At 51.8% G+C, this 24,529-nt stretch overlaps 1 protein-coding gene across 5 annotated transcripts; it reads right to left on the reverse strand.

Moving 5' to 3' along the window:
- Window positions 1-317: 317 nt before the first annotated feature.
- GATA2 (GATA binding protein 2) lies at window positions 318-19,052 on the reverse strand. 5 transcript variants are annotated; one of them, XM_082768135.1, is made up of 6 exons: window positions 18,871-19,052; window positions 11,241-11,713; window positions 9,901-10,500; window positions 7,036-7,214; window positions 3,860-3,985; window positions 318-2,991 (listed from the first exon to the last, which is right to left on the reverse strand). In XM_082768135.1, exons 2-6 carry the CDS (start codon window positions 11,467-11,469, stop codon window positions 2,692-2,694), a joined length of 1,434 nt encoding a protein of 477 aa, XP_082624261.1. In that variant the 5' UTR covers window positions 11,470-11,713; window positions 18,871-19,052; the 3' UTR covers window positions 318-2,691. The 5 variants fall into 5 exon arrangements, with proteins under 5 accessions (XP_082624261.1, XP_082624262.1, XP_082624263.1 ...); XM_082768136.1 differs by lacking the exon at window positions 18,871-19,052 and adding an exon at window positions 16,648-16,981; XM_082768137.1 differs by lacking the exon at window positions 18,871-19,052 and adding an exon at window positions 16,582-16,599.
- Window positions 19,053-24,529: the final 5,477 nt, after the last annotated feature.

Consider the following 24,529-nt stretch of genomic DNA (forward strand, 5'->3'; position numbering starts at 1 on the left):
AACCTGTAGTCCATCATCTGCAAAGTTGCTGCTGCCTTACGTTTTAAAACTGGTTTAAAAACTTCAGCGCTCTTAACTGCACGACCTCGTCACCCCAGAACAACACCAGAGAATGAGCTTTTGTACCTGAGCATTTTATACTAAATCATTCACCAACCACTTTTTTGTCCTACCCTGCTAGGTTTCTGAAATAGCAATAGCCCACTCTATTACATAAAGTTTAAGCTAATAATTCTACTAGCAACAATGACGACAATAATTTTTCCTCTCCTAGTTAAAAGCAGCCTTTAGGACATGAAGCTGGGCACAAGTAGTTTCACAAAAAAAGGTATTTTATTATTCTTAGCAATATTCACCTTGAAGGAATATGAGGAAAGCATACACTTTTTACAGACAATATATAAACATGTTGTACATAATTAACAATAACTTAGTTCACTAATCCAAAAATAAGCAAAATAAAAAAATTAAAATAAAAACAGAAAATACTGCAGATTTTTTTTTATGCTGATACAAGTACAAAATAATTTAAATCTCAACTGCCGTTGTCTATGCTGCAGTGACTGACAATATATTGCACTTTGTCAACTGTATCAGTAATCCCTGTCTTCCACCCACATCCCTTCCCCACCCCCCTGCCCAAATCCTACAGAAATTTGAGTCGGGTACAAATAATGTACAACTGTACCATTGTAAAAGGTAAAAAGTAAAAAGGATCCAAATTTTTACCTCAGTAGATTAAAAAGCCTTATGATTTTTCTTAACAGATTTTGTTTCCTGTTTATTTCCACTTTTATACAAAGTGCACCTATATGCCTACGCAGACCAAAAAAAGGACGAACGCAGGATTTTCCAGGTCTGCTCGGTTCTTAAATTCATTATCAAATATTTGAATTACGTGTTTAGAAAAAAAAAAAAAAAAACATACATCCATTTTTATTGGTTTCGTTGTTTGTTTTCTTTAAAGCAGGACTTTTGCAGTAAAGATACAATTGGCTTGATCCAAAAAAAAAAAAAAAAAAAAAGAAAGAAAAAAGAAACAAAACCCAACAACAAAAATGTTAAAAGTTAAAAAATAAAAATAAAAAGCTTGTCACAGAGTTAAGCTTACGTGGTTTACATTATCAAACCCCTCTGCTCATTGGGGCATTTTCATCAGAAGTATAGCTAAATATGTACATTGTATGTTATACTGGAGCTTGTGTTCACGAGAGGCATCAGATCATTACAATCAATAGAATACACTTCACATTGGCAATAGCTTTTTTTTCGGTCATTTACGTACAACGTGGTTTAATAATGGGAGATTTAATTTTTCTTTTTTTTTTTTTTTAATTTTTTTTTTCTTTTCTTATAAAATGCACTACGGAAAACGGACGTTCCCCTTAGAACGGTGCTTTCCCTCGTCTCATCAGCTGTCGCTGCGTCTGGGATTTGACGGATGTGTGAAGCTCAAACTGATTGTCTCTCTCTTTCCCCTCTCCAGTGATCTCAACCTCATTTCTGCCCTTCCTCCCTGTGAAGTCCACCAGGGCCTGGGTGCCTGAGACAGCACACGCGCTGGCTGGCTGCGTGTGGACATGGTGGCCACACTGCCGTAAGTTTACCCAAGCAGCTAATCTGCATTTTCAAGCAACAGCTGCCAACACAACAGAACAAAATGCTTCAACCTCTGTAGTCTGTGAGTTGGATGATTTTATGCCCTGCGATGCTTTTTGCTGTGCTGCAAGCTAGCTGCAACAGTTTCGTAAATGCCTGTATTTTACCCCTTGCTAGTGCAGGACTGCCTTCCCAAAAGTATCTTCCCAACATTTTGTCTGACATAGCTCTCTGTTTTGAGGAATAATAGGGTAGCCGGGAAGGGGGCTGTTGTTTTTTATTATTATTATCGTTTAATTTCTCACGTTAGAGTAAAGAATTAAGAAATTGTGTCAAATATAATCACCATCTTGGGCACACTGAAATCCCGTATTACGGCTGCAACTTTGCTTACCCTTTCTTTTCCCCCTTCCTGGCAGCTATTTTGATATGGAAGATAAATGGAGCTAATCCAGGGGGCTGCTGAATATTGTCCCTCCCCCGCTTAGTTATGAAGGCAGATTTTCTTACAGGGTAGCCATTGCAAACAACAGCACAAAAACATGCAGTCAGAGGGGTTGAGGCTTTTTGTGGAAAACAAGAACAAAATAAATATGACTTTTTGTCTGATTTCATTTTAAAAATTAAGTTTTTATAAAGATGTCTTTTTTTTTTCCCTCCCCAAAGTCCACGATAGAAATCCAGCATGTGTGGCTTCCAGTGAGCCGATTCCATCCTGGGAGGCTGCTTGTATCTCTTTACAATATTCACAGTAATAACAAAGAGAGAAAGGAAAGCCAGTTCCAGCCTCTTCCTTCTGCTTCTGCCATCTTTTGCTTTCTGCTGGACCACTGAATATCGAACAGGTGAGTTCTTCTTTTTCCTTATACCTGAGGGGGCAAAGTGCATTACAGGCACCACTACGCGTTTCTGCAGAAGACCCATCATTTGCAAGGTTTTAGTCCAGCGTTAAAGAGTTAAACCACACGGGAGCAAAGATCCCCTTTTGCCATCCCTACATTCTCTTCTTGGCAGAACATTTTCTTACTTGGTGTCATCTTAGGCAAAGCCCCATGTTCTTAATCTCTGGGTGGGTCTCTCGGTCATCAGATTTTATCCCATGGCTGTAACCATGCTGGATGGGTGTGGATGTCCAAATGAGATGCTGGAAGATGGGTGGATGGGGGTGGGTGTTGGTAGGATGTGTCCAGAGTGGCTGAAAGGTGGCAAATGCCCCATGGGAGCCATGTGGCTAGCAAGGGCAGCAGCGCTGAAAGGAGACGATTTCTCTTGCATGCACTTGGACAGTTCCTCAAAACACTCAGAGCCTTTCTTGCTTTTCTTTGATTTGTTGGACATTTTCCTATTCCTGGTCTGAATTCCTTCCTTTTTCATGGTCAGAGGCCTGTTCACCTGCAAGAAATGAGAAAATCAGGCTCATGCAGACAAAATGACCTTATTGTGCAAAAATGAAAATATTTGGACAGCCCCCGTGTGTTTTTCCTGAATGTAGACCTTTTTCTGGCCAAAAAAAAAAAAAGGTGTTTCTCTCTGCAGAACTTGTTTATGTTGATGTGTTTAATAAAACCACAAACACAAAAACTAGACATGAAAAACAAATTGAACCAAATTTGGCATCTGATGACTCTCTTTCCCGTAGGCTTACCCTCAGTCCTCATTCATTTCCTAATTGAAAAGATCAAACTAGGAGGCACATGGTGACCCAAATTCAGTCCTAAAACATGAACAATCTTGTACCAATAACCTCTGTTACTTATGGTTTAAATAACTTTCTAACATGACAAATGATTCCTGCTTGAAATTATTTTCTTAAAAATATATATATAATAAGACAAAGCTTTAGATATAATTGTAGGGGTTTTGGTGGTGTGTTGTTGTGGGTTTTTTTGTTTTAAATCAAAACGAGCAGGCCCCATCAAGATTAATTTCTGCACGGAGCCCATCCCGAATGGCCCCTCTGTTTCTGGAGGGAGAGGGCACACAAAACATGCTTAGTTAAAACCAAGTGTTGTAACTCTATTTTGCCTGATTTGCCCAAGCGTTAGAAGCCAAGCTAATACATTGTAATGTCACTGAACTTAGCATCACTATGCCGACAAAGAATGGCTGTCACTTCCCAGGGGAACCTTAGAGACAGGGGGGGAAGGAATAAAACAACAACCAAAACCCTGAAACCAATAAAAGCCTAGTGTACACCATGCAGTTAAGACATCAATCCCAGCTAGGCAAGCAGCGACACATGAGATGAGCAAATACTCACATTGTGCAATTTATAGTAGAGTCCGCAGGCATTACAAACTGGGTCCCCGTTTGCATTACGTCGCCATAAGGTCGTGGTGGTGGTCTGACAGTTGGCACAACAAGTCCCTGCTCTCCTAGCCGCTGACTAACCAAAAGAAAAAGAAAATTAAAAATGTGTCAGCGGGAGGAGGGAGATCATGAGAAAGGTCAAGTTAGGCTCAAAAATTTAGGTCGGGCAGAATTAATAACAAAATTGTACACAGCATCAGGTCCGAAGGAAAGCTCCTGGCAGTTTTGCATTCTGTGGCATTGGGTTTTTGTTTAAATGCAAGTATTCTCCTTTGCAGACCGCAGCTTCCAGCCCTGTGGCACCATGTGTGCGGGGGAAGTAAGGAGGGAAGCAATACATCTCTAACTCTGCAAAGACAAAAATTTTAGGAGGGGGACATGGTGTTTGATTTGTTCAAAGTTCCCCTTTATAGGATTATAGAATGCATCACAAAATGTATTTTTTTAATTTTTCACTTTTTTTTTCCAGTGACCGATTTAGTGAGTGCCAATGTTGGGACTGGGTTTCAAAAGAGGTAATGATCTTAAAGAATGTGATTTTTTTTTTTTTTTTTTTTTTTTTTTTTACCACTACTCTGTCTCTTTAAAGATGGCTACAAAAGAAAACCAACCACATTACTTAACTGGGTGCAGTATTTATCAGAGCCATCACTGAAAATTCAGTTTCCATTTACAAGTGAAAGGGAGAAAACAAAACCGGCTCCAACTTTCTTTAAATATTTAGCAAACCAAATTTCATGCCTTGCAGCAATGATTCTGCTGACCCGTCTGCCGCCTCTGTCCCTACTCACAGTTCCTTAGCTGACAAGCCCTCAAACAACCATCTTTAAAAAAAAAAAAAAAAAAAAAAAAAGATCTTTTTAAACCATATTGTTCTGCTAAAACCAAGGTGGGGGGGAGACAGAAAAATACCCCAGCCGTTCACCCAGCTCCCAGAACAAGAACAGGAAAAGCAGAACAGCAGGTAACCAGTAATTTCTGGATGGGCCCTTCTCTGGCAGACCCCACAATATAATACACTCCTTGTGCAAGCACGGTATTGTTGAAAGTATTGTGGACAAGCTAATTGCACCCCGTATTTGGGGAAAGAATTTCTCATTAGAAAGCTTCAGCCCTGCCTCTGGGAACGGTCAAAATACAATCTATTTTGCGCGATCAGATTAATGTAGAGGACTCAATTTTTTTCTCCCCTTAAATTAGCAGTTTTACTTTCTACCACCACCAATCAATTGTACTGAATTTCCCTGGGGCCTTGCTCTCGGGGTATTTTTGCAATTAGCCACGAGAACCATCGGGTGAAGCAGCAGCAGCGAGGCTCACACTAAGCGCTGGGCACCCCAGAGAGGTGACAGCAGAGTCCCGGGGCAGCAGGGTTCCCAAAAGAGAGCCCGGTGCACTTCCTCGCCTGCCGGCCCTGCTGGGAGCTGGCGCGGCTTTCGCAAAGCCCAGACTGACCCGGCTCGCAAACGGGGAGCACCAGGTTCTGTTCACACTTGCTGCTGATTTACGCCATGGCCCTGTAACTTTCCCAAAGCTGACGGACGGCTCAGCGGCTTAGAGCAAGAATCAGGCCCTCTGAGACTCATATATTTCAGTCCCTTACTCGCTTGCGAGAACAGGCCACAGGCAGAAAGAAGGGGTACCCCCTACTGCCAGTACACTCATGCAACCCAAACACAATTAATGCCAGACCTCCAAACACTGACATTATTAATACGATCGCTTTGCTATTGCATATGAGATGAACAAATTCCCAAAGATGGCCATCTCCTCTCCCCTGCAAACAAGCAAACTACAGTGGAAAAAAAGGGGCAATAAACAAAGCTGTAAATCAATTTTAAAAAACAACAACAACCACCACCATTAAAACAACTAAACGAAAAGAAAACCCCTCCAGTTCCCCCCAGATCCCTCCCAGGGAGCTAAGTATAACAGTCTCCCAACGCAGGGGAAGGTGGAGACCTCTGTTTGCATATTTGAGATGGCTTACTGATATTCACCCGTGCTGCTTAACTCCGCGGCCTGTCCCATTCAGGCTGCAAAGCACTTGAGCCTGAGAGACGATAATGTTACACTGTTGTCTTAACATTTTTCTATATGTCAGTCACTTTAGAAGGCAAGTCATTAAGAAGCTTGCATAGTTGAAATTCTGACTCGGGACAGAAATCTTCTGTATCCCATCCCAGTGTTAGAGCAGTAATGCCAATTTTTCTGCTCTCCGCTGGTCTCCAGACCTCATTTAAATGTGTCCACGAATAGCTAAGAGTCTTAGGCACCATAAATCACAAAGCTCCAAAAAAATATATTTATTATTCTTAGCATTTTACACATTATTTGTGGAATAGAGTGTATTAGAAATTTCAAAACAGCAAGCATGACTGGCAAGGCTTGCCTATAGAAACTCTCTAAAGCTTTTAGAGTCAGGAAACAGATACACAAAGTTTCCTTATCTTTAACGTACAGATATCCGGATAGGAAACTACTACCAGGAGCTTAGAAAGGACATTTTTTTTAAATCACTCAAATGAAAATACAAAGTATAGGTGACTCCATGGAAAAATAATCGGACTTTTTTTTAAACAGTAGGGGATTGTCTGGGGAGGGAACCAATATTAATATTGCCAGAGAATATAAGAGTGAAAATTACTTCATGGCTTTTATACAAATAATTATTAAGTAGGGAGCAGTAGCTTTGACTCATCTGATTTGTTTTGCTTTTTTAGAGCTGGAACTTTTTTTTTTAGTCCACAGTGGAGGACATTCACGCTCATAACCCTTTCGCTCCCAGTACGCTCCCCAAAACGTCCCAAGAGGCCAAATAAATGAGGAATTAAATTAAAAGCTGTCATCCGAGGATAAACGGGGAGATGGATACGCGATACCCCGCGTGCATTTGGTGCGGCAGGGAGGCTGGGGAAGGAGGCACGCTCGCCGGGCTGCGGCGGCAGGGATGGCCCGGCCGGGGCTGCGTGCGGGGGATCTGCCCCGAGGCACGGCAGTGACCTCGGCGTGACTGAGTCCCATCCGCACAGGGGCTGAGCAGCACCGAGACACGTTTGCCTCGTGCCTGCGTGTGGTCCCTTAGCCCGATTTATCCCCAAACCCAGGAAAGATAGAGACACCTACCAGCCTCCGCTTAGGTTTAATGAGAGGTCGGTTTTGACCGTTCATTTTGTGGTAGAGCCCGCAGGCGTTACACAGGTAATGCCCGGTGCCGTCTCTTCTCCAGAGAGGGGTAGCAGTTGCTCCACAGTTCACACACTCTCTGCCTTCTAAATGGAAACACGAAGAAACCGGATTTCTTTCTTTAAAAACAAATTCACAAAAGCTTTTTGCATTGTCCTTTAGGCATTTTCCACAAGTCAAAACAGTGTGTTAATTCAAGCACAGTCAGACAGCAGTGACATCTACAGCACATGCAGCAAGGACCTCAGCGTTTCAAGAACGCCCAGACTCCGGTAAGTATTTTATGTCACGAGCAGAAATAGGCAGCTCATGCTCTGCACAAGGTGAGAAAGAATGACACTCTTATTGTGTCAGATGGAAGTTATCGTTTCGGTAATGAGAACTCCCTTAATCTGCAGCGGGCACCGCTCCCCTCCCGGATCTATTGCACGGCAATGGTTAGATTGCGTGTTCCCCTGCCATGAATACACACACACACGTGTACACAAACACACACCTGCAAGCTCACAAGATGTTAAAAAATAAAATAAAAGGTAAAGAAAAAAAAAATTGAAGAGAGGGGCTTTCTAGAGTTAAATCTAAGCAAAAGGACCTCCTTTGCTGTGCTTTCTTTTTTTGTTGCAAGCACTACCGGGTAAGAAAGTAAAGCCGAGCAGACTGGGAATAGATACACAATGCCAAAGGCTCAGTTAGGATTTTTGTGCTAAAGGCAGAAAACCGCTGTTAATGCTGATCTTTAAGAAAGTTCAGTTTCAGCAAGCACTCTGGAAATTACTGTAAAAAAGAAGCTGTGAGTTCTTTTCTGTTCCTGTGACTTTTCAACAATGCAGTTTGGATTTGGTAGGGAACAGTTTACCGTGTTACTGCTTTATTAGTAGTTTTAGTAGCACAACAACATGGGAAACAGCATTGTAGAATGGCTCTATTAAACCCAGCATGCAACTCCTAGATATGTTTCTGCCTCAGAAAGTCCTCTGCTAAAAGTTCATTTGCCTCTGATGGTTCGAAGGCAGGTCTGCTTAATATAGAAATCTCTCTTAATATAGTTTATGCAAATCCTAAAGTATTTAACTGGAAAGGAAATTCTCTTTTTGCTAATAACTGAAGCAGGCCACGTTGAGTTCAGCAGGGTTGTGTCTCCTTTAATCTAGGGAGTGGGTGGCTTTTAAACAACACAGTCTACAGTGAAAAATGAGGGGAGCTCTGCGGCGCTGCATTTGTAGCTTTTGTCCCTCCTAGGGCAGGAAGCTGCAGGAGTCGTTGTGTCGTGAGTCTTAGTTTTCCTACAAAAACACTGAGTGGTCACGAACTTTCCCCAGTTCCTTGCACAGGGGGCTCCCTTACAGAAAAAAAAAAAAAGCACACACACAAAAAGTTCCCCTAATTTCTCCCATTTAATAAAATCATTGGCAACCGCAGGATGAAAATAAAAAAGCTACTTGAGATCCCTTTATCTTCAGAGACCTGGGTCTTGAATTTACTTCCAAAATCAGGAGGCTCAGGCTGCTAATTTCCTTTACTTACTAGTTTCTACAGTACGAAAAAATACATACACGTAATGGTAAATAATGGAATGCATGTAAATAATGGAAGGGGAGAGTTTTTCCTCTCAGAGTAGCCATTTGAAACAGATCTGATGAGATTGTAAAATATGAGTTTTGCAACAAAAACATCAGATAAGAGATCAAATTTCTAAATAAGTCTGCTTTAAAAATAAATGCATGTGATCTACTCATAAGCCGATATATGCAATGATATGTAAGAATTCACACACCGGCACAGATAGCCACTTATTTTTAAAGGGCTGTCTCAATTCAGTACCAACACACATTCTTTCATCTCCTTCTGTTGCTGAGGATGTTGAACCGGGAAGGTTAGTGGACTCAGACAAATTTCCTTAATTCATCTGTCTAGTTGTACAACTAATGTGATTTCAAAGTGGGATCAGAATTTCATCCATCACCTAATTTGCTAATTTAGAACTGCACTTTTAGGCAGAAATGCGAGGCAGGGTTGTGGGTATGGGAAAGGGAAAGGTCTGCAGTCAGTTATTAGGAAGCAGAGAGATGTCTGGTTCAGGAAAAAAGGAGGATTTTCTGGATTTAGGCTGGCGTAAGTTAGCGATGACTGGACACCTTAGTCTTTTGCACTGGTATGTAAACTATATTTGAACTTTTGTTCCTCTAAATTGTGAAGGAAATCAGGCCCTCCGCGATCTGAAGCGGACCGGCCGGGTAAGTTTCGCTTTCATCCTGCGCTGGGGCCTTCTTTCGTAATAACGAAGAAACGTGAAAATTACTGCAGAAGAAATATCTACGGGCAGAAAGTCCCCACATGGAATCTGGGGGGGAGGCTTAACCACTTTGGGAGGGCAGGATCAGGCCTGAGCCCCTCGGGGGGCTGCAGCCTGCCAGGGGCTGCTTTTAAATTTTTTCCTCGTATAAATCCCTCTTTGTACAGTTCAGGCTGCCAGCTCACGCCGTGCCGGCTCCGTGTCCCTCGGCCCCATCTGAGCGCCCTGAGGCCAGCAGCCACTACCAAGACGATGGCACCCTGGTACAACCCCAATTTCCTACTTTAAAAACCCAGAAAAGCGGGACCGAGCAGTCACCTGCCCTCCCGTCCCAAAGAGAGCTGACACAAACACCCGGCCCCGCAGCTGCCTGTGACTCCAGCCCCAAACATCAAGCCAAGCCACCCCCAACATGCACTCCAACACCCGGCAGAGCAGCCCTAACCTCTCTCCTTCCACCCCAGGGATAGAGCCAACGTGTGGCGGGGCAGCCCGTGGGAGGCAACGCTTACCCGAGCAGGATCTGGCCTTGCTTCGTGGCTTGGGGGTGAAGCTGGACGCGGGGCCCCCCAGGAAGCTGCCCGGGTGGAAGAGGCTGCTGCTGTAGTCGTGGGCAGCCGGCACGTAGGAGGGGTAGGTGGGGATGGGGTGGTGGGTGGAGGGCTGGGCCCCCATGCTGGTGAGGCTGCTTCTGAGCGGGCTGGCGCTCTCCATTTTCATCCCTTCCGACAGCGACACTTGGTACTTGATGCTGTCTTTGTCCTCCTGCCGGGCCCCAGCGGAGGACGAAGGGGAGGCAGCGCTGGTGGAGTTGGGGTCCGGGGACACTTCCTTGGGAGGGGTTGGGGGGAAGCCGAAGAGGTGGGAGCCGGAGTGCGAGGCCGGGGTGAGCGAAGACACGGAGGCGGTGCTGGACGTGCTGCTTCCGGGGTACACCGAGATGGCCCCGGGCGCGCCGGCCGCCGAGGGGTGCAGGGGTGTCTTGGTGAAGGGGTTGACGGTCCAGGGGTTGTGGTGGTGGGCAGACAGTGCCGCCTTGCTGCTGTCCAACCAAGGGATCCCAGGGCTGTGGATAAGATGAGGCCGGCACATTTGACTCCCGGTCAGGCGGGCTGTAGGAACACAAGAGCGATGGGGATCAGCGTGGGGCAGCTCAGCCCGGAGCAGCTCTGGGAAATCTCCCAGCCCCCGGCCCGGGGAGCTCCCCGCTCTGCGGGCAGCCAGAGGGGAGCAGGGCATGGGGAGAGGTTTCACAACCCAGGGAAGAGCAGCCAGCCTGGTGCAACAGCCCCCTCTCCCAGACCCCTCCGAGGGGAATACCGGACAGCCCAGGAAAGCTTGGTGAGAAAGAGCTGGGCAGCAGCACAAGGGGCAGGAGTAAGGCACCCCCTCTCCTCCCGCCCCACCCTGGCAATAATTAGCAAACCCCCTTCTGCTCTGTCTTCCAAACTGCTGCAGCACTCTCTCTTCGGCTCCTAAAACCACCCCCGATTAAAATCCATCGCCGATTCAAATTGGTTTGTATTTTGCATCCGGGAAGTAGCCGTGTCTGCGAAGTTTTACCCTGTGCGCGCACTATTTCCCCTTCCTCTCTCGCCCTCCCCTTCTTTCCCTCCCCTCCGCCAATGCTTGGTCATCGCCGGGGTTAAAATCCACCCGTGCCTCCCTTTCTATCCTGTTTTCTTCGAGCTCCTTTCCCCCCGGCCCCGATGCACCAGAGCGGCCCCCGGGTGAAACTCCTCGCCTCCACGTAGGACATCCGCCGGCCCGCACGGAAGAGCCTGGGGAGCGCAGGCAGAGGAGGGTGGGGAAGGGGCTGGGGTGCAGAGGAGGGCGACGAGGGCTCATTTACCGTGTGCCTGGCTGTAGGAGACCCTGGCCCGGGCATGGGCGGAATTGGCGTAGTAGGGGTTGCCCTGGGAGTCCAGGTGGTTGAAGAAGACGTCGACTTCGTCCGGAGGTAGGAGCTGCGCTGGTTCCATGTAGTTGTGAGCCAGTCCGGGGTGATGGCTCTCGGGGTGCTGCCCGTTGAGCACGGCGTGGTGGGTCATCCAGCGAGGCTGGTCCGTGGCCACCTCCATGGCCTCGGGCCTCCCCTCCCAGCCACCCCCGAAACCGGGAGCGAGCGGCGCTCGGGGCAGGGGGCTGCTGCCCACGGCTGGCTGGCGGAGCTACCGGTGGCTCTTAGGAGGTGGGGATGGCTTTTCTGGAAAGAACGCCGTCGGGGGGCTGGAGGGTGCCCTCGGAGGGATGGGGGGAGACCCCCGGAGCTGGCGTGTCCCTCTGGCAGCGGGCAGGTCGCGGAGGCAGGTCCGGGCACAGCACCTGTAGGGAGACACGGCCGGGTGAGCGGCTCGGCGGCCCCGAGGTGCGCTGCTGGTCCCGGCGGTAAAAGGATGGGGAGGGGGAAGCGGAGCCCCTCCTCCCTCCCCAAAATATCCTCTTCCCCCCCCCCAAAGTCCTCGCCTTGCGCCCTCCCTTCCCATTGCCCCGCAAAATAAACACAGATCCCGTTTCAAACTTTACCAAGAAAAAAAAGGGGAAAAAGGCAAGAAAAATCTTCCTTTTTTTTTTCCCCTTTTCCCCCCGCTCTCGCTACAAACGTCAACAGGAGTTTTTCCAGCTGGCTTCAAAAGGGGAGGGGGGGGGGGGGAGGAAGAAGGGCAGATCTACCACGGCGGAGTTCTAGCGAGAACTTCGCCTGACACAAAAGGAAAATTGGAGGGGGGAGAAAGAGAAACGGGAGCGGGCGGGGGGGGGAAAGGGTGTTTAGAGAAAGCAGCGAGCGCGCCCTGGCAGCGGCACGGCGGCCCCCCCGCGCCCCACACTTACCCGGTGCGGGAGGCAGGGTGCCCCCGCGGGGTGGGTGCCGACGGCTGCCTGCCTGGAGGGATGCGAGCGAGGAGGAGAGGGGAGGAAAAAAAATAAAATAAAATAAAATAAAAAGGGGGGAAAGGGGGGGGAGAGAGAGAAAAAGAAAAGGAGCCGGAGAGCAGAGAGCAGGGGGGGCTTGGGGGGGAGCAGAGCGAGCGCGGGAGGAGGAGAGGAGGCTGGTTGGAGGGTGTTACTCAGATGGCAAAGCCGCTGCTCTGGCCGGCTCGGTCCCATCCCCGCGCATCCTATATGAGCGCTGGCGCCAGCTGGCCGCGGCGCCGCAGACGGGCCGGGGCGCGCAGGGCCGGCGGCCGGGCCAGCCAATCCCGCCGCCCCACACCGCCCCCAACCGCACCCCCGGCCCCAAAAGGAGCCGGCCCGGAGGGGGGGGAGAAGGGGGAGCGAGGCGCAGACCCCCCCCTCTCCCTCCTCCTCCTCCTCCTTCTTCTTCTTTCTCCCCTCTGCCCCCGCCCGCAGCATCCTCGCCCGGCAGCGCCGTGGGGGCTTTCCCCGCCCGGGCGCTGCACGCCCCTCTAGGGCGGGGACGGTGAAATTTGGGGGGGGGGGGGTCCCGGAGGGGTGTGAGGGATTGGGGGGGGGTTGGGGATGGAGTGCGGGAAGGGCTGGAGGAGGGGGGTGGCTCTGTCGGGGGCTGCCCCAGAGCGGAGCCGTAGGGATGCCCGGGGCTGGGGATGGAGTGAGGGGGGGGGAGATGAAATCGGCACCGAGGGGACAAACGCGCCCCAGCCCCCCCCCCCCCCGCGGGACAAACCCCGGCTCGCTCGTTGCCATCCCGTCCCTTGGAAAGAACCGGCGGAATCGGCTAAAAAACTAAAAAATTAAAAAATAAACGCCAGGCTCCGCGCCGGCCCGGGGGAGCCTCCTCGACCCCGGGCAGCGGGGTCACTGCGGTGCCCCCCCCCCGGGCCAGATCGCGCCCCCCCTGCCCGGTCTGTGGGGCTGGGGGCTGGCAGGAGGCTGCTGCAGCCAGCACCGGGCCCGGCGAGCCGAGCCGGGCCGTGCCGGGCCAGGAGCAGGGCGCCCGGCAACCGCAGCATCTCCCGATGGTTTTATTTTCCTCTCCCCCTCGCTTCTTTTTATTATTTTATTTTATTTTATTTTATTTTCTGGTAGTGGTTTTACGATTTGCAGTGACTGGTAGGCTTTTCAGCGGGCAGGGAGCGGCGCAGCCCGGCTCAGCGCGAGTTTGCTGCGGAGTTTGGGGCTGCAGCCCCCGGCGGGGCTCGGGCTCTGCTTCGGCCCCATGAACCCGTCCGCTTTGGGGGCAGAAAGGGGAAAAAAAAATTAAAAATCCACCAACAAATAAAAAAAAAAAGGAAAGTCAGAACCAAACCCCTGCAGTGCCATGGGCGCCGCTGCAGGTCGTTTCCCGAGGGCTCCCCTCCCGTTCCTCAAACCTCTGCTTTTTGGGGAAAAGGGGAACGATCACTGCAGCCCCCAAAACCTCCGAGCCGGGGGGAGTGGCAGCGGGGCCAGGACCCCCCCCCCGTTTTACAGGGGGGCGGCTGGGAGCACAGCCCCTGCTCGACGGGGCGGCCGGGCCGGCAGCCGCTCGGTGCCGGCCGGGCGGTGCCGGGCCCCTCGGGGGGTGCCCGGGGGGGGGCTTTTAGGGCCGGACCCCCCCCGGCATGGGGGCAGCGCTGGGGGCCGGGGGCTGGGAGCCGCAGCCGGCCTCCCCCCGGCCCGGCCGCCCCAGTCACTACGACGCCGGGGCTCTGACGTCACCCGCCGCTGCCAAATTCGCCAGGAAATGAACTTTTTTTTTTTTGGTGTGTTTTTTAAATAATAATAATAATGATGATGATGATGACGCTAATAATAATAATAAACTCCCTTTCCTCGCTGCGGAGCACGTCTGGCCGGAGAGACGCGGGGCTCCCAGCCGTACCGCTGTCCCCCCCTTGCACTCGCCGTGTCCCCCCTTAGCCCACCCCTTGTGTCCCCCCCCGGGGACCCTCCAGGGCAGCCCGGCGGGGTGGGGGTGCGGGAGGCTGGGGAAGGGGGACCCGGCACCGCTCCCCCCACCCCGCAGCCTTCCCTCCGCGGGTGTCCCGCACCCCACAGCGGGGTCACCCCGGCAGGGGGGGACACGGCGGAGCCCCTCTCCCCCTCCTGCCGCCGGGGGGGGGTCGCAAGCGGCGGGCGGGCGGCGGCGGCTCCTCCGCCGGCTGCAGGGCACGGAAGGAGCGGCGGAGCCGGCTTGGCCCGGGCCGGGCTGGGTTGGTTGGCCCGGGAAAGGCCGGGAGAGGAGACGGGAACTGGGCCGGGCTCGGGGGGAGAGGGGTCGGGGAGGGCGAGTGCCCCCCGCGCAGCTCAGCTGCGGAGCGCGCTCGGGGAGCCTTAGGCCGGAGGTGCCAGGGAGGAAAGGGAAACAAAGCGAGGAAAAAAAAAAAAAAAAAAAAAAGTTAAAAGGCAGAGCGAGAAGCAAGCGAGCTTTCTAAAAATCCGGCTTCTCCTTCCACGTCCGAAGCGATTCGCTTTCCACACGCAAAAAGCGACCCACCAAAGGCAGCCGAGTATTTCCCCCAAACGGATTCTTTCTTTCTGTCTCCTTTCTTTTTTTTTTTCTTTTCTTTATTTTTTAAAGAGGGGTGAGTATAAAATAAACCCAGGTAGGTCCCGCGGCTCCCTGCTCTGACCGCAGCCGGGCCGAGCCGTGCCCGCCGCCCCCGGCCCGGGCCACCGGGCATCTCCCGGGCAGCTGCTCCCTCATTAATTCCTGGGGATGTTTTAATTATAATTACTGCCCGGCTGCCAGCAGCACGGGGCCGCGGTTCTTTTTTTTTTTTTTTTTTTTTTTTTTTTTTTTTTTTGAGGGGGGGAAAGATGGGGGGGCTAGGGGGTGGGCTGTTTGTTTTAGGCAGGTGATAAAATCGCAGTTAACGAGCTGATAATTCGTTCGTGTTTGTTTTAAAAGACAAATTGTAAAGATTAATCAGGCGGCTTGATTTATGGCGAGGCAGACCCCGGAGCTGCCCGGCAAGGGCTCCCTGAAGCCCCCGGCTCGGGTTACCCGGGGGCCGGCAGGAGAAGCAAAAACAAAAGGGGCGAGCGGGCAGCGCCGGCTCCGGCTCCGGGCCCCCCCGCCTCGGTCGCCGGCCGCCCGGGGGGGTCCGGCCGCCCCCGAGCTGGTGGCACCGCGGCCGGCGCCTGTCGTCGTGCTCCCGAGCCCCTTTGCAAAACCATTGACCCCTCCGGCAGGGAGAAACGATTCCTGCCGAAGGAGCGGCTCGATTCCCGCAGCTCAGCCCGGAGCTCGCCTCCCGAGATTTGCTTTTATTTAAATTTATTTATTTTATATTTTCATTTTTTTTTTTAAAATCTTTTTCCCCCCGCCGTGTCCCATCCCCGCCGTTGGCGAGCGGCGGTGCCCGGCGCTGAGCTGGGCTGGGGCTTTTAATTGAATTAATTCCCCCGCCGGGAGCAGCAGCAAGCCCAGCAGCTTAGCTCCGCTCCGCAGCCCGCTTCACACGGCTGCCCGGGCGGCTCTCGGGCAATTTGCTGCAGCCCCCCCGGGAGCGGGGCCCCGCAGCCGGGACGAGCCCAGGATGCCCCCACCACTTTCAACCCCCTTCCTTTTTTATTTTTTTTTTCTTTTTCTCCTTTTTTTTTTATTCCTATCCAAGGGGCTCGGTTTTATTAACTTTATTTTGTTATCGGCGTTGCTATTTTTTTTTTTAAATAAGAGATTTCCCACATCTGGCAGCACAACTGGTTATTTTGATTTGATTGACAAGTGATGTCATATCGCAGAGGGGGGGGGACGACAACATGTTTTAGCAGCACTTAGTAGCGCCTTGTGATGGAGTTGACACCTATGCCCGGGCAGACGCGAAGGCAGAAAACAAATATCCCCAGCCGTACACGCACGCTATTTATTTACACGCCTGGAGTGGGGTTTGTTTCTTTTTCCTTTTTTTTTTCCCTCTTTTTTTTTTTTTTCTTCTTTTCCTTTTTTCCCTGACCCTGGGAGCTCGGATCAAGGGAAAAAAAAAAAAAAAGTGTACCTAAATCGACGGGGCTGGGGCCGGCAGGATGGGACCCGGGGGCTCTCCCCTCCATCAGCCCCTTCTCGGGGTGCCCCCGGCAGCCCCCCCGGGGCCCCCACTGCCTCCTGCCCACCCGTTTAACGCACCCCAAGGGGACGAAACCTTCCCGAAACCTTCCGGGGCGACCGCGCATCCCCCCCACCCACCCCTCCACCGCCTTTCCCCGAAGCGCAACCCCCGGCGGCCGCAAGCAGGGAGGGAAGGAAAAAAATAAAAAATAACAAAAACCTGATCCAAATAACCCCCAACCTTAGCGAAAAGGAAGCAAAAGAGGCAGAGAAGCGCTCGGCCACGGGGCCGGGCCGCGGTACTCACGGCAGCCTGGTGCCGCCGGTGCCGGCGGGCGGTGTGCGAGCCCCGGGGCGGGCCGGGGAAGGCGGCTGCCCCCGGCGGGGAGGGGGCTGGCAGGGCCGCCAGTGGGCGTAGCGCCGACCCCCCCGCCCGCCGGGGGCAGGTAGAGGAGCAGCCAGCCGGGGGCCGGCTCCCACCGCCCGCCTCCCCCAGGTACGAGCCCCCCCGGGCGGCCGGGAGCCCCGCACGGCCCGGCTGAAGCCCCCCCCGGCGGGCTTTATTTCTTTGGGGTTGTTTTATTTTTTTTTTCTGGAGAGGGCAGCTTCTTGCTTTCTGCCTTTATTTTTAATTATTTCTCCATTTTTTTTTCTCCCTCCGGTCTTGTCTCCGCGTTGCTTTCCCCCCAACCCAGCCCACCCACCTCCGTCCTGCGTTAGCAGCACATACGATGGCCGCTAATAGGGTTAGAAAACGACACTGGTACCTCTTAACCACAGGACCCTATTTAGGCTGCATAAAAAAAAAAAAAAAAAAGTCTCGGGGAATAAATCACGGAATACCTTTTTTTTTTTTTTTTTTTTTTTTTTTTTTTTATAAATCCTCTAAAAGCCTCCTCGCTGTCCCCTACCTGCAGAAAATTTGTCCCCAGAAAATTGTCCCCCAGGGTGGGAGCCCCCGGTGCCACCCTGCATCCCGGTGCCACTCCTCCTTCACCTCCTTCACCTGCGCTTTGTCCGCAAGTCGTCGGGTGCCCCCGCACACTGGCGCAGCCCCCCCGGCTGCCACAAAGCGGAGAAAAAGCCCCGGGTTCGCCACGACACCTCTTTTTTTTTTTTTTTTTTGCAAGTTCCCAAAGAAAAACTCGTGCGGGAGGCTTGCGCACGCACCCGTTTGTCCAGAGGAAGGTATAAATCTGATTTTCAGGCGCTGCCACGGAAGATTTCGTTCGCGGGAACTCGCTGCACTTTGTATTTTATTTTATTTTTTAAGGTTATTTCGGACGCAGCTGTTTGAGGAGCGGGGAAAGAGGCCGGGCCCGCAGGTTGCGGTTGTTTCTCCGCAGGCAAAACTTGGCTGGGGCGCGGGCTCGGCTCGCACCGGGCACCGGCACCGGCACCGCCCGCGGCTGCCCCCGCCGCCCCCAGCCGCCTTTCCCCGGGGCTTGAACCAGGCCGGGGTTTTTACACTTCCGACAGTTTAAAAACCAAAAAAAAAAAAAAAAAACCAAAAAAAAAAAAAAAAAAGCTTTTAATTAATAAAGATGCTCTCGGGAAGAACAATCCCCGAGACCAAAACCCGCACCCCTCTTATTGAAATCGCTTTTCTTATTGAAATCGCCTCAAATCCAGGCAGGCTCCGCTCCTGGTGGATTTTTTTATTTTTTTTTTCTCTCTTTGCCTTCCAGCTTCTGCACCCCAAAGCAAAAGGAGGATAAAGAGGGGAACTTTGCACATACAAAAACAAACAAAAAAAAAAGAAAAAAAAAAAAAAAAAGGGAGAGAGAGGGAGGGCGCTGGAGGAGCCAGAAGAGAGGAGCGGCCGGGTCCCCGATGTGGCTGGGTAGTTTTAAATCATGCAAAGCCCCGTAAAGCTGCCGCACGGGACTGGGACGGGAGGACTCCCCGGCAGGCAGGTGCAGGGGGAGAGCGGCCGGGCCCTGCCGAGCCGCGGCTTTCGAGAGCAGAACAAACCCTCGCGTTTTTTTTTTTTTTTTTCCTATTTTTTTTTTTTTTCCTATTTTTTTTTTTTTTATACCCAAATCTGCCAACAATGGGAGCGAGGAGATAGGATGTGGCTGCGGGGAGGGGGCTTTGCACACCCTTTCTCTGGGATGCGTCTGCCCGGGCCGCCCTGGGTGAAATGCAACTTTCAAAGGTGGAGATTTAAATAATTATCCTGATGACAATGAAAGGGGAGAAAAAAAATAAAATAAAAAAAAAAAAGCGACACCAAGGACCGCGGCCCGGTGGCCCCGCTCTCCGCAGGGTGCCGGTGCGCCCCGGCAAAGCCCCCGCGGCTCCGCCGTGCCTGGAACAGACCCCACGGGAGGGGGCTGCCGGGGGGGTGCAGGGCTTTTTTTTTTTTTAGGGGGGGGTTCTTTTTTCGTTCTATACAAAACCCCACTATTTTGTCCCCGGTGCCGGGGGGGAAACCGCCCGGAGCGCTGCGCTCCGGCGGCGGGACCCCGGTGCCCCCCACCCGCCCGCCCCCGGGGCCGCGCAGAGCCGCGCAGCCGCATCCCCTTACCTTGCCTTTCTCCCGTCCGGGGTTTTTCTTTCAGTTTTCTGCCCGGTGCCTGGAAAGCCCCTGCTCTCCCCTGCCGAGGGCTGGGGAGGGGGCGCCGACCGCGGGGAGCCTCCCCCGTCTGCCCGCTCCGGGAGCGCGGCCGTGCCCCGGCGGTGGGAGCGCGCAGCCCTGCGGAGGGGCTGCCCGAGGTGCGCTCTGCTTAAAACTGGCAGCAGTTTTCGAGCTGAGCCCTTTTTTTTTTTTTTTTTTTTTTTTTCTTCCTCTCTCTCTCTTCTCCCTCCTTCCCCCCTTCCCTTCCTCCCTCCCTCCCTCTCTTTTCCTCTCTCCCTTCTTTCCCTCCCCTTCTCTCTCTCCCTCTCCTGCATTCAAGGATGGCACAGCGAGCCACTGTGTATTTATGTACATAATAAGGCAGCTCGTCCCCTCCACTTCATTTGCATCATTACAATATCGGTACAAGCACATCACATTGTCTGTTGCTTGCACCTTTTGTTACGGTTGCTGTCACAGTCTACGCGACTTGACTTTCATATTTTAAATGAATTGATATTACACCAACAACACGCTCACATCCCAGGCGCTGGGAAGCCGGGCTCCAACACGCCGGGCGCCGCAGCCCCGAGCCGCTCGCTTCTGCCTCTGGATCCCAGGGAAGGTGGGGTGGGGGGAGCCGCTTTGTACTATCAATTATGGCTATAAAATATTACTATTCGTATTAATTTAGTTTCCACTCCCTGGTGACGGGGGTGATTCTTTTTTTTTGTATTGTCCAGCCTGTTTTTTATTTTTTTGGTGTAACCTCGTGTCTGTTCTCCCCGCTCTCCCTTCCCAAACTCAGTCTTTCGTGCTATGCACCTGCACCTAAGAGAGGCAGCGGGGGAGCTGGAAGAGGCACAAGCAGATAGCACACGGCGGAGTCAATTTATAGGTAGAAAAGAAACGGTCAAAACACACATTTCGCAGCCCACCAAGGCGATTCAGCCAAAACGAACGGTTTGGGAAACGTTTGCTCGCCCCAGCCCCGTCTTGGGCATTCCTCACCTGCTGTGCCTTTTCCTCCTGCTGCCCGTGTGTGTGTGTGTGTGCGGGGCCGGGGGGGGTCCCCTCGCCAAGCCCCCGGAGGCTGGATGGGGTCGCGGGCGCCGGGGTCGCGCCGCGGGGGTCGCGCCGCGGGGGGCAGCGGGGGCAGCGGCGGGGCGCTGCGGGGCGCGGCGCGATTCTCCGGGAGGGGGCGGCGAGCCCCCCGCCCCAAGGCTGCGGGCAAACCGTATTAATGCAGAGACAAAAGGCCGGACCGTCCGGCGGGGGCCCTGCGGGAACGGGGGAACGAAATACGGTTCGGGAAGGGAAGGAGAAAAAGTTTCGCGGGAGAGGAATTATCATCATAATGGAGGTAAAAATGTGAGCAGGGGAGGGGTAGGGGGGAATCCTATTCTGCTGGCATTTTCTGTCTGTCTTTGTGATATGGTTCGGGGGAAAAAGGGTCCTTGATATGCGGCAGATAATTCTTATCAGCCCCACGCAGCCCATTTCTAAAGTAAGTGTTTTAATTACTCCTCCTGTATTACCCTTCATCCTCTGAGAGGAGATACATCCCCAGATTTATGCAGGGGAAAAAATACAAAAGAATGTGCTATTAAAATATACACATATATACAGATCCCCTTCTTTTTTCCCTTGCGCCCAGGAAGAGGGAGACGGTGCCGCCAGCCGCGTCCTGGGATCGCCCCGGCACGGAACGACTCCAAAACGAGGGAGCATCGCCCCGGCGGAAAAACTACGGGAAAAACGGGGTTCGAAGCCTGCAGATTTCCCCCTAAGCGGGGACAGAGGGGGTGTCCGAGCAGAGGGCTCAGGGGGGTGAGAGACCCGCGGAGGAGCCGGGCTGCGCAGCCCAGGCTCTTGGCGCTGCTGTCCCGGGTTGTCCCGGGTTGTCCCGGGGCCGGGACCACCCCCGAGTGGCAGCGGCGACACTGGGGGCAGGAGGAGGGGTGCTGCTTCCCCTTCATGCCCGCTGGAAGAGAAGGCTGTTTTCCTCTGCTGTTTAGCTTCTGTACTAAAGATGTCATCTGAAAGTCTGGGAGGAAGGGGGGACCGCGCTCAGCTCTCTTCCACGGTAACAACCATATTCTGCAGAGGAAAAATATGATAGACAGCAAGGAAAGCGCTTTTTTTTTTTCCTTAAAAAATAAAAAAAAAGGAAAAAGGAAAGAAAAAAAAAAAAGAACCAACCTTTTCAATATTTATTCAAAAAAAAAAAAAAAAGAGAGGGAGAGAATTTAAAAAAGAGAAGAAGCAGCACCAGCAGCAGGGAGAATATAGGCTCAGCAACTCTCCAGGTTCGCTTCCTTATTATTACTATCCAGGGGTAATTTTTCATCTCTGCTAGCTAATCTTTGTTCCTTGTGAAGATAATGAATAGCCCAATCCTTATCTCCTGGGCTCCTGGAGGCTGCTGGAGAATGGGGTTGAACAGGGTTGAAAATTGGTTCCAAAGTGCTGCTGAATAAATGGTGTTCCTTATCTCTCGCTTCCAGATTATCGGAACCCTTTCAAAACTCACACAACAAATACAGCCACCACATCTAATGCATCATTTACCAGAGCAGATCTCCGCGTTTGATCGGCAGATAGGCAAAATCTATGTGTTCCTTGCCTTGCTTAGTATGCACGGACGCCGGGCTGCGGTGCGTGCGGGGTGCCCCCGCCGGGCCTGGGACACCCCCGGGGCTCTCAGCACACGCAGCCCTGCGCTGGGGCGAGGAGAGCGTCCCCAGCCCGTCCCCGAGCCGGGGGAGCAAGGGTGGGATGGCAAAACCTCCTTGCAAGGTGCCCATCTCCGATATTTGGCTGTGCTGCGCTGGGGAGCCCCGGCGAGTGGAGCGGAGGACCCCAAAATGGGGAGCCCCCCTCCAGCCGCGGGCATCCTGAGCCTGGGGAGCGAGCGGTGAGCATGGGGGAGGAAAGAAAACCCCACAAAAAGGGAGTCCTTCTCCCTTCTGGAGTCACCGCGAAGTCTGCTCAGGGCAGCATCAGCCTTTTTTCTTTCTGGCTTTGTTTTTCTTTTTTTCTTCCCTTTCTGTTTTCCTTTTATTCTTCTTTTTCTTTCCTTTTTTTTTTTTTTTTTTTTTTTTTTTTTTTTTTTTCCAGGTTTCCTTGTTTCTCCTCTTCCTTTTTATTTTTTAATTTTATTTTCATTTTTGCAAATGCCAACAGAACAACCACCACCTCTCAGCCCGCCCGTGCAGCCCCTGCCTCCAGGGCAGGTGATTCTGAGCCGGGGATAGACGTCCCCGCAGCTCCCTCTTTCCCTGGCAGCCCCTGACCGGTGCCCGGTCACCTCACAAGGCAGCATTTTGTTCTGTACACCTCTGTCCCCAGCACTGCACCGTTAGGAACTGGATGTCCCCAGTGCCCCAGTCCCTTCTGCCCATCTGGCAAGGGCAGAGGGGTGCCTGGCTCCTGCGGTGGGCGAGGAGGGCTCGTCTGACCCCTTCCTCCTCCTGGAAAAAGAGAGAAACTTTTGTGGGAAGTTCTGGGCGAGCAGCAGCCCCATCCAGCCCCTGCCCGTGCTCAAGAGTTTTGCAAATGTTCAACTTGTACTAATTTTTTTATGGCTGTATTCACAGTTGTTCCCCATAAAAAATGGACCTGTGTTAGTTTATTAATAACCTAAACATTACGTATTAAAGACCTATGAGTGACACAAGATGACAAAAAGCTGTATTTTTCCAATATACACAAGCACACATTTAATAACCTTCTATTGCATCTCAGCTAGGCCTTCTCTCTGATGGTTCCCATGGCAACTGAGATAAAAAAGCAGCCATTTTCCATATCTCTATGAAAGTCTATTATATTGCAGGATTAGTTCATCTTCTGCTAAGGTCAAACACAAAGTCATACAACCTGAAATATTTAGAATCCATGTACATTCATTTTTTTATATGCCCTTTCATTTTCCACAAAAGGCTGGGCTCCTCTGAGGTTTTATTCCCCAGAAAATGCTAAGCAAAGCAATAAAAAAATCATGATTAGCAGCTGATGAAAAGTTCAATTGTTTTTTTTTTTAAAAAAAAAAAAAAGTTTTTTTTTTTTCCTTTTCCTCCCCCTTTAAGAAAAAAAAAAAAAAAAAAGAGAGAGAGAGAAGCCACCACCACTATTGTCGCGCAGACAGCGCCTTCCCCATTTATCTCTATCAGCAGCCGTGATTGCAGCCGATACCGGCCGCCTAATTGGGCTGGCAGCAATTTGCGGGCGGACGGCGTCACCTTCTGGCTGAGCGGGGCGAGGCAGCGGCCGGGCAGGGGCAGCCCGGGGAGGGGGGGACCGGACCCCCCCCAGCATCTCCCGGGGACGCGCAGCGCGGCCCCGCTCCGCCGGCGGCCGGAGCCCGGGGTGGGGGCGCACAGGGAGGGAACCGGGGGGCACCCGGAGCCCCGGAGCGCTTGGTGATTTCGGGGGGCCACAGGTGCGGTGATGAAACGCGCCCGATTTAGGGGTCGGGGATGTTGTCCCGCTGAGGGGCTCGGAGCCTTTCACCTGCTGGTTTCAGCGGTTTCACGGAAAAAAAAAAAAAAAAAAAAAAAAAAAGATAAAGATAAGTGGAGAGGTCTAAGCACCGGTCTCCAGCCTGCTGCGGAGACGTAAAGCAAAGTCACTTTTTTCTCCCCCCTTTTTTATTTTATTTATTTATTTTATGATGGAGTTGGCAGAGTAATTCAGCTGGGTTTTGGTGACACCCAGGAACACAATAAAGTAAAACCTGGGCAGCCTTCAGACAGCCTGCACGGTGACAAACGGGTTATCACCCTCGACATGAAGAACTACGGCTCTTCGCTCTTCCTTTTTTTTTTTTTTTTTTTTTTTCCAAGGTCACTCCTGAAAACCTGGAAAACTGAGGGAGGGAAAATCTGTGCCTGTGGCCGTCCACACCTGTGGTTCTGTTCACAGCCTTTGCTTCCCCACTTGTCTCACTCACCGGGGACACCTGTGCACCTATAAAAGCCCCCACCTGGGCTCTCCCCTCCCTTTGGTCTCTGCCCCTCTCAGAGGAGGGCAGGGAGCTGTGTTTTTAGGGCTAAAGCTTTGTGGTTTTAGCCCTGGATCCTGGGACTGGATGCCTTTACCTGCCTTTGGAAAGAAGGCGGCTGTGTTCCTGCTCTTGTTTTTTTTTTATTAAAAGGAAGAAGCCTGGAAACATGCCCTGAGCTGAAAGTTTGAAGAGGAGTACAGAGTGTCCCCAAATGTAGGTGGTTTTCTTTTTTTAAGCCTTGTGGTTTCTTTTCTTCCCTACTGCATCCTCCTCGCCCTGGGCAGTGGCTGACATGGTGTTTGTGTGCCTGGGGTCTGCAACCCTGAAAGTCCCCCCTAGAAATCTGGCCATAACCGCGCCCTCCACCCAAAACGGGGTGGTCCGACAGCTCCTCTGCTCCTTGGGGTGGTGACGTTGGACTCCCCCAGTGGCTCTGACCTTCCTGCGAGGTCTGCTGCTGGTGGCACAGGGGGCTGAGCACAAGGGTCTGAGTCCCAGTGGGGTCAGGGAACTGCTCGGTGGCACGGCCACCCCCTTGTCCCCAAGGAGCAGGGAGCTGGGCACTGGCTGGAGGTGATGCTGCTGGGAGAGCTGGGGCAGAGGAGATCCTTCACCCCGTTCCTG

The sequence above is a fragment of the Aythya marila genome, assembly GCF_965140915.1.
Source record: "Aythya marila genome assembly, chromosome: 10".
Lineage (NCBI taxonomy): Eukaryota > Metazoa > Chordata > Aves > Anseriformes > Anatidae > Aythya > Aythya marila.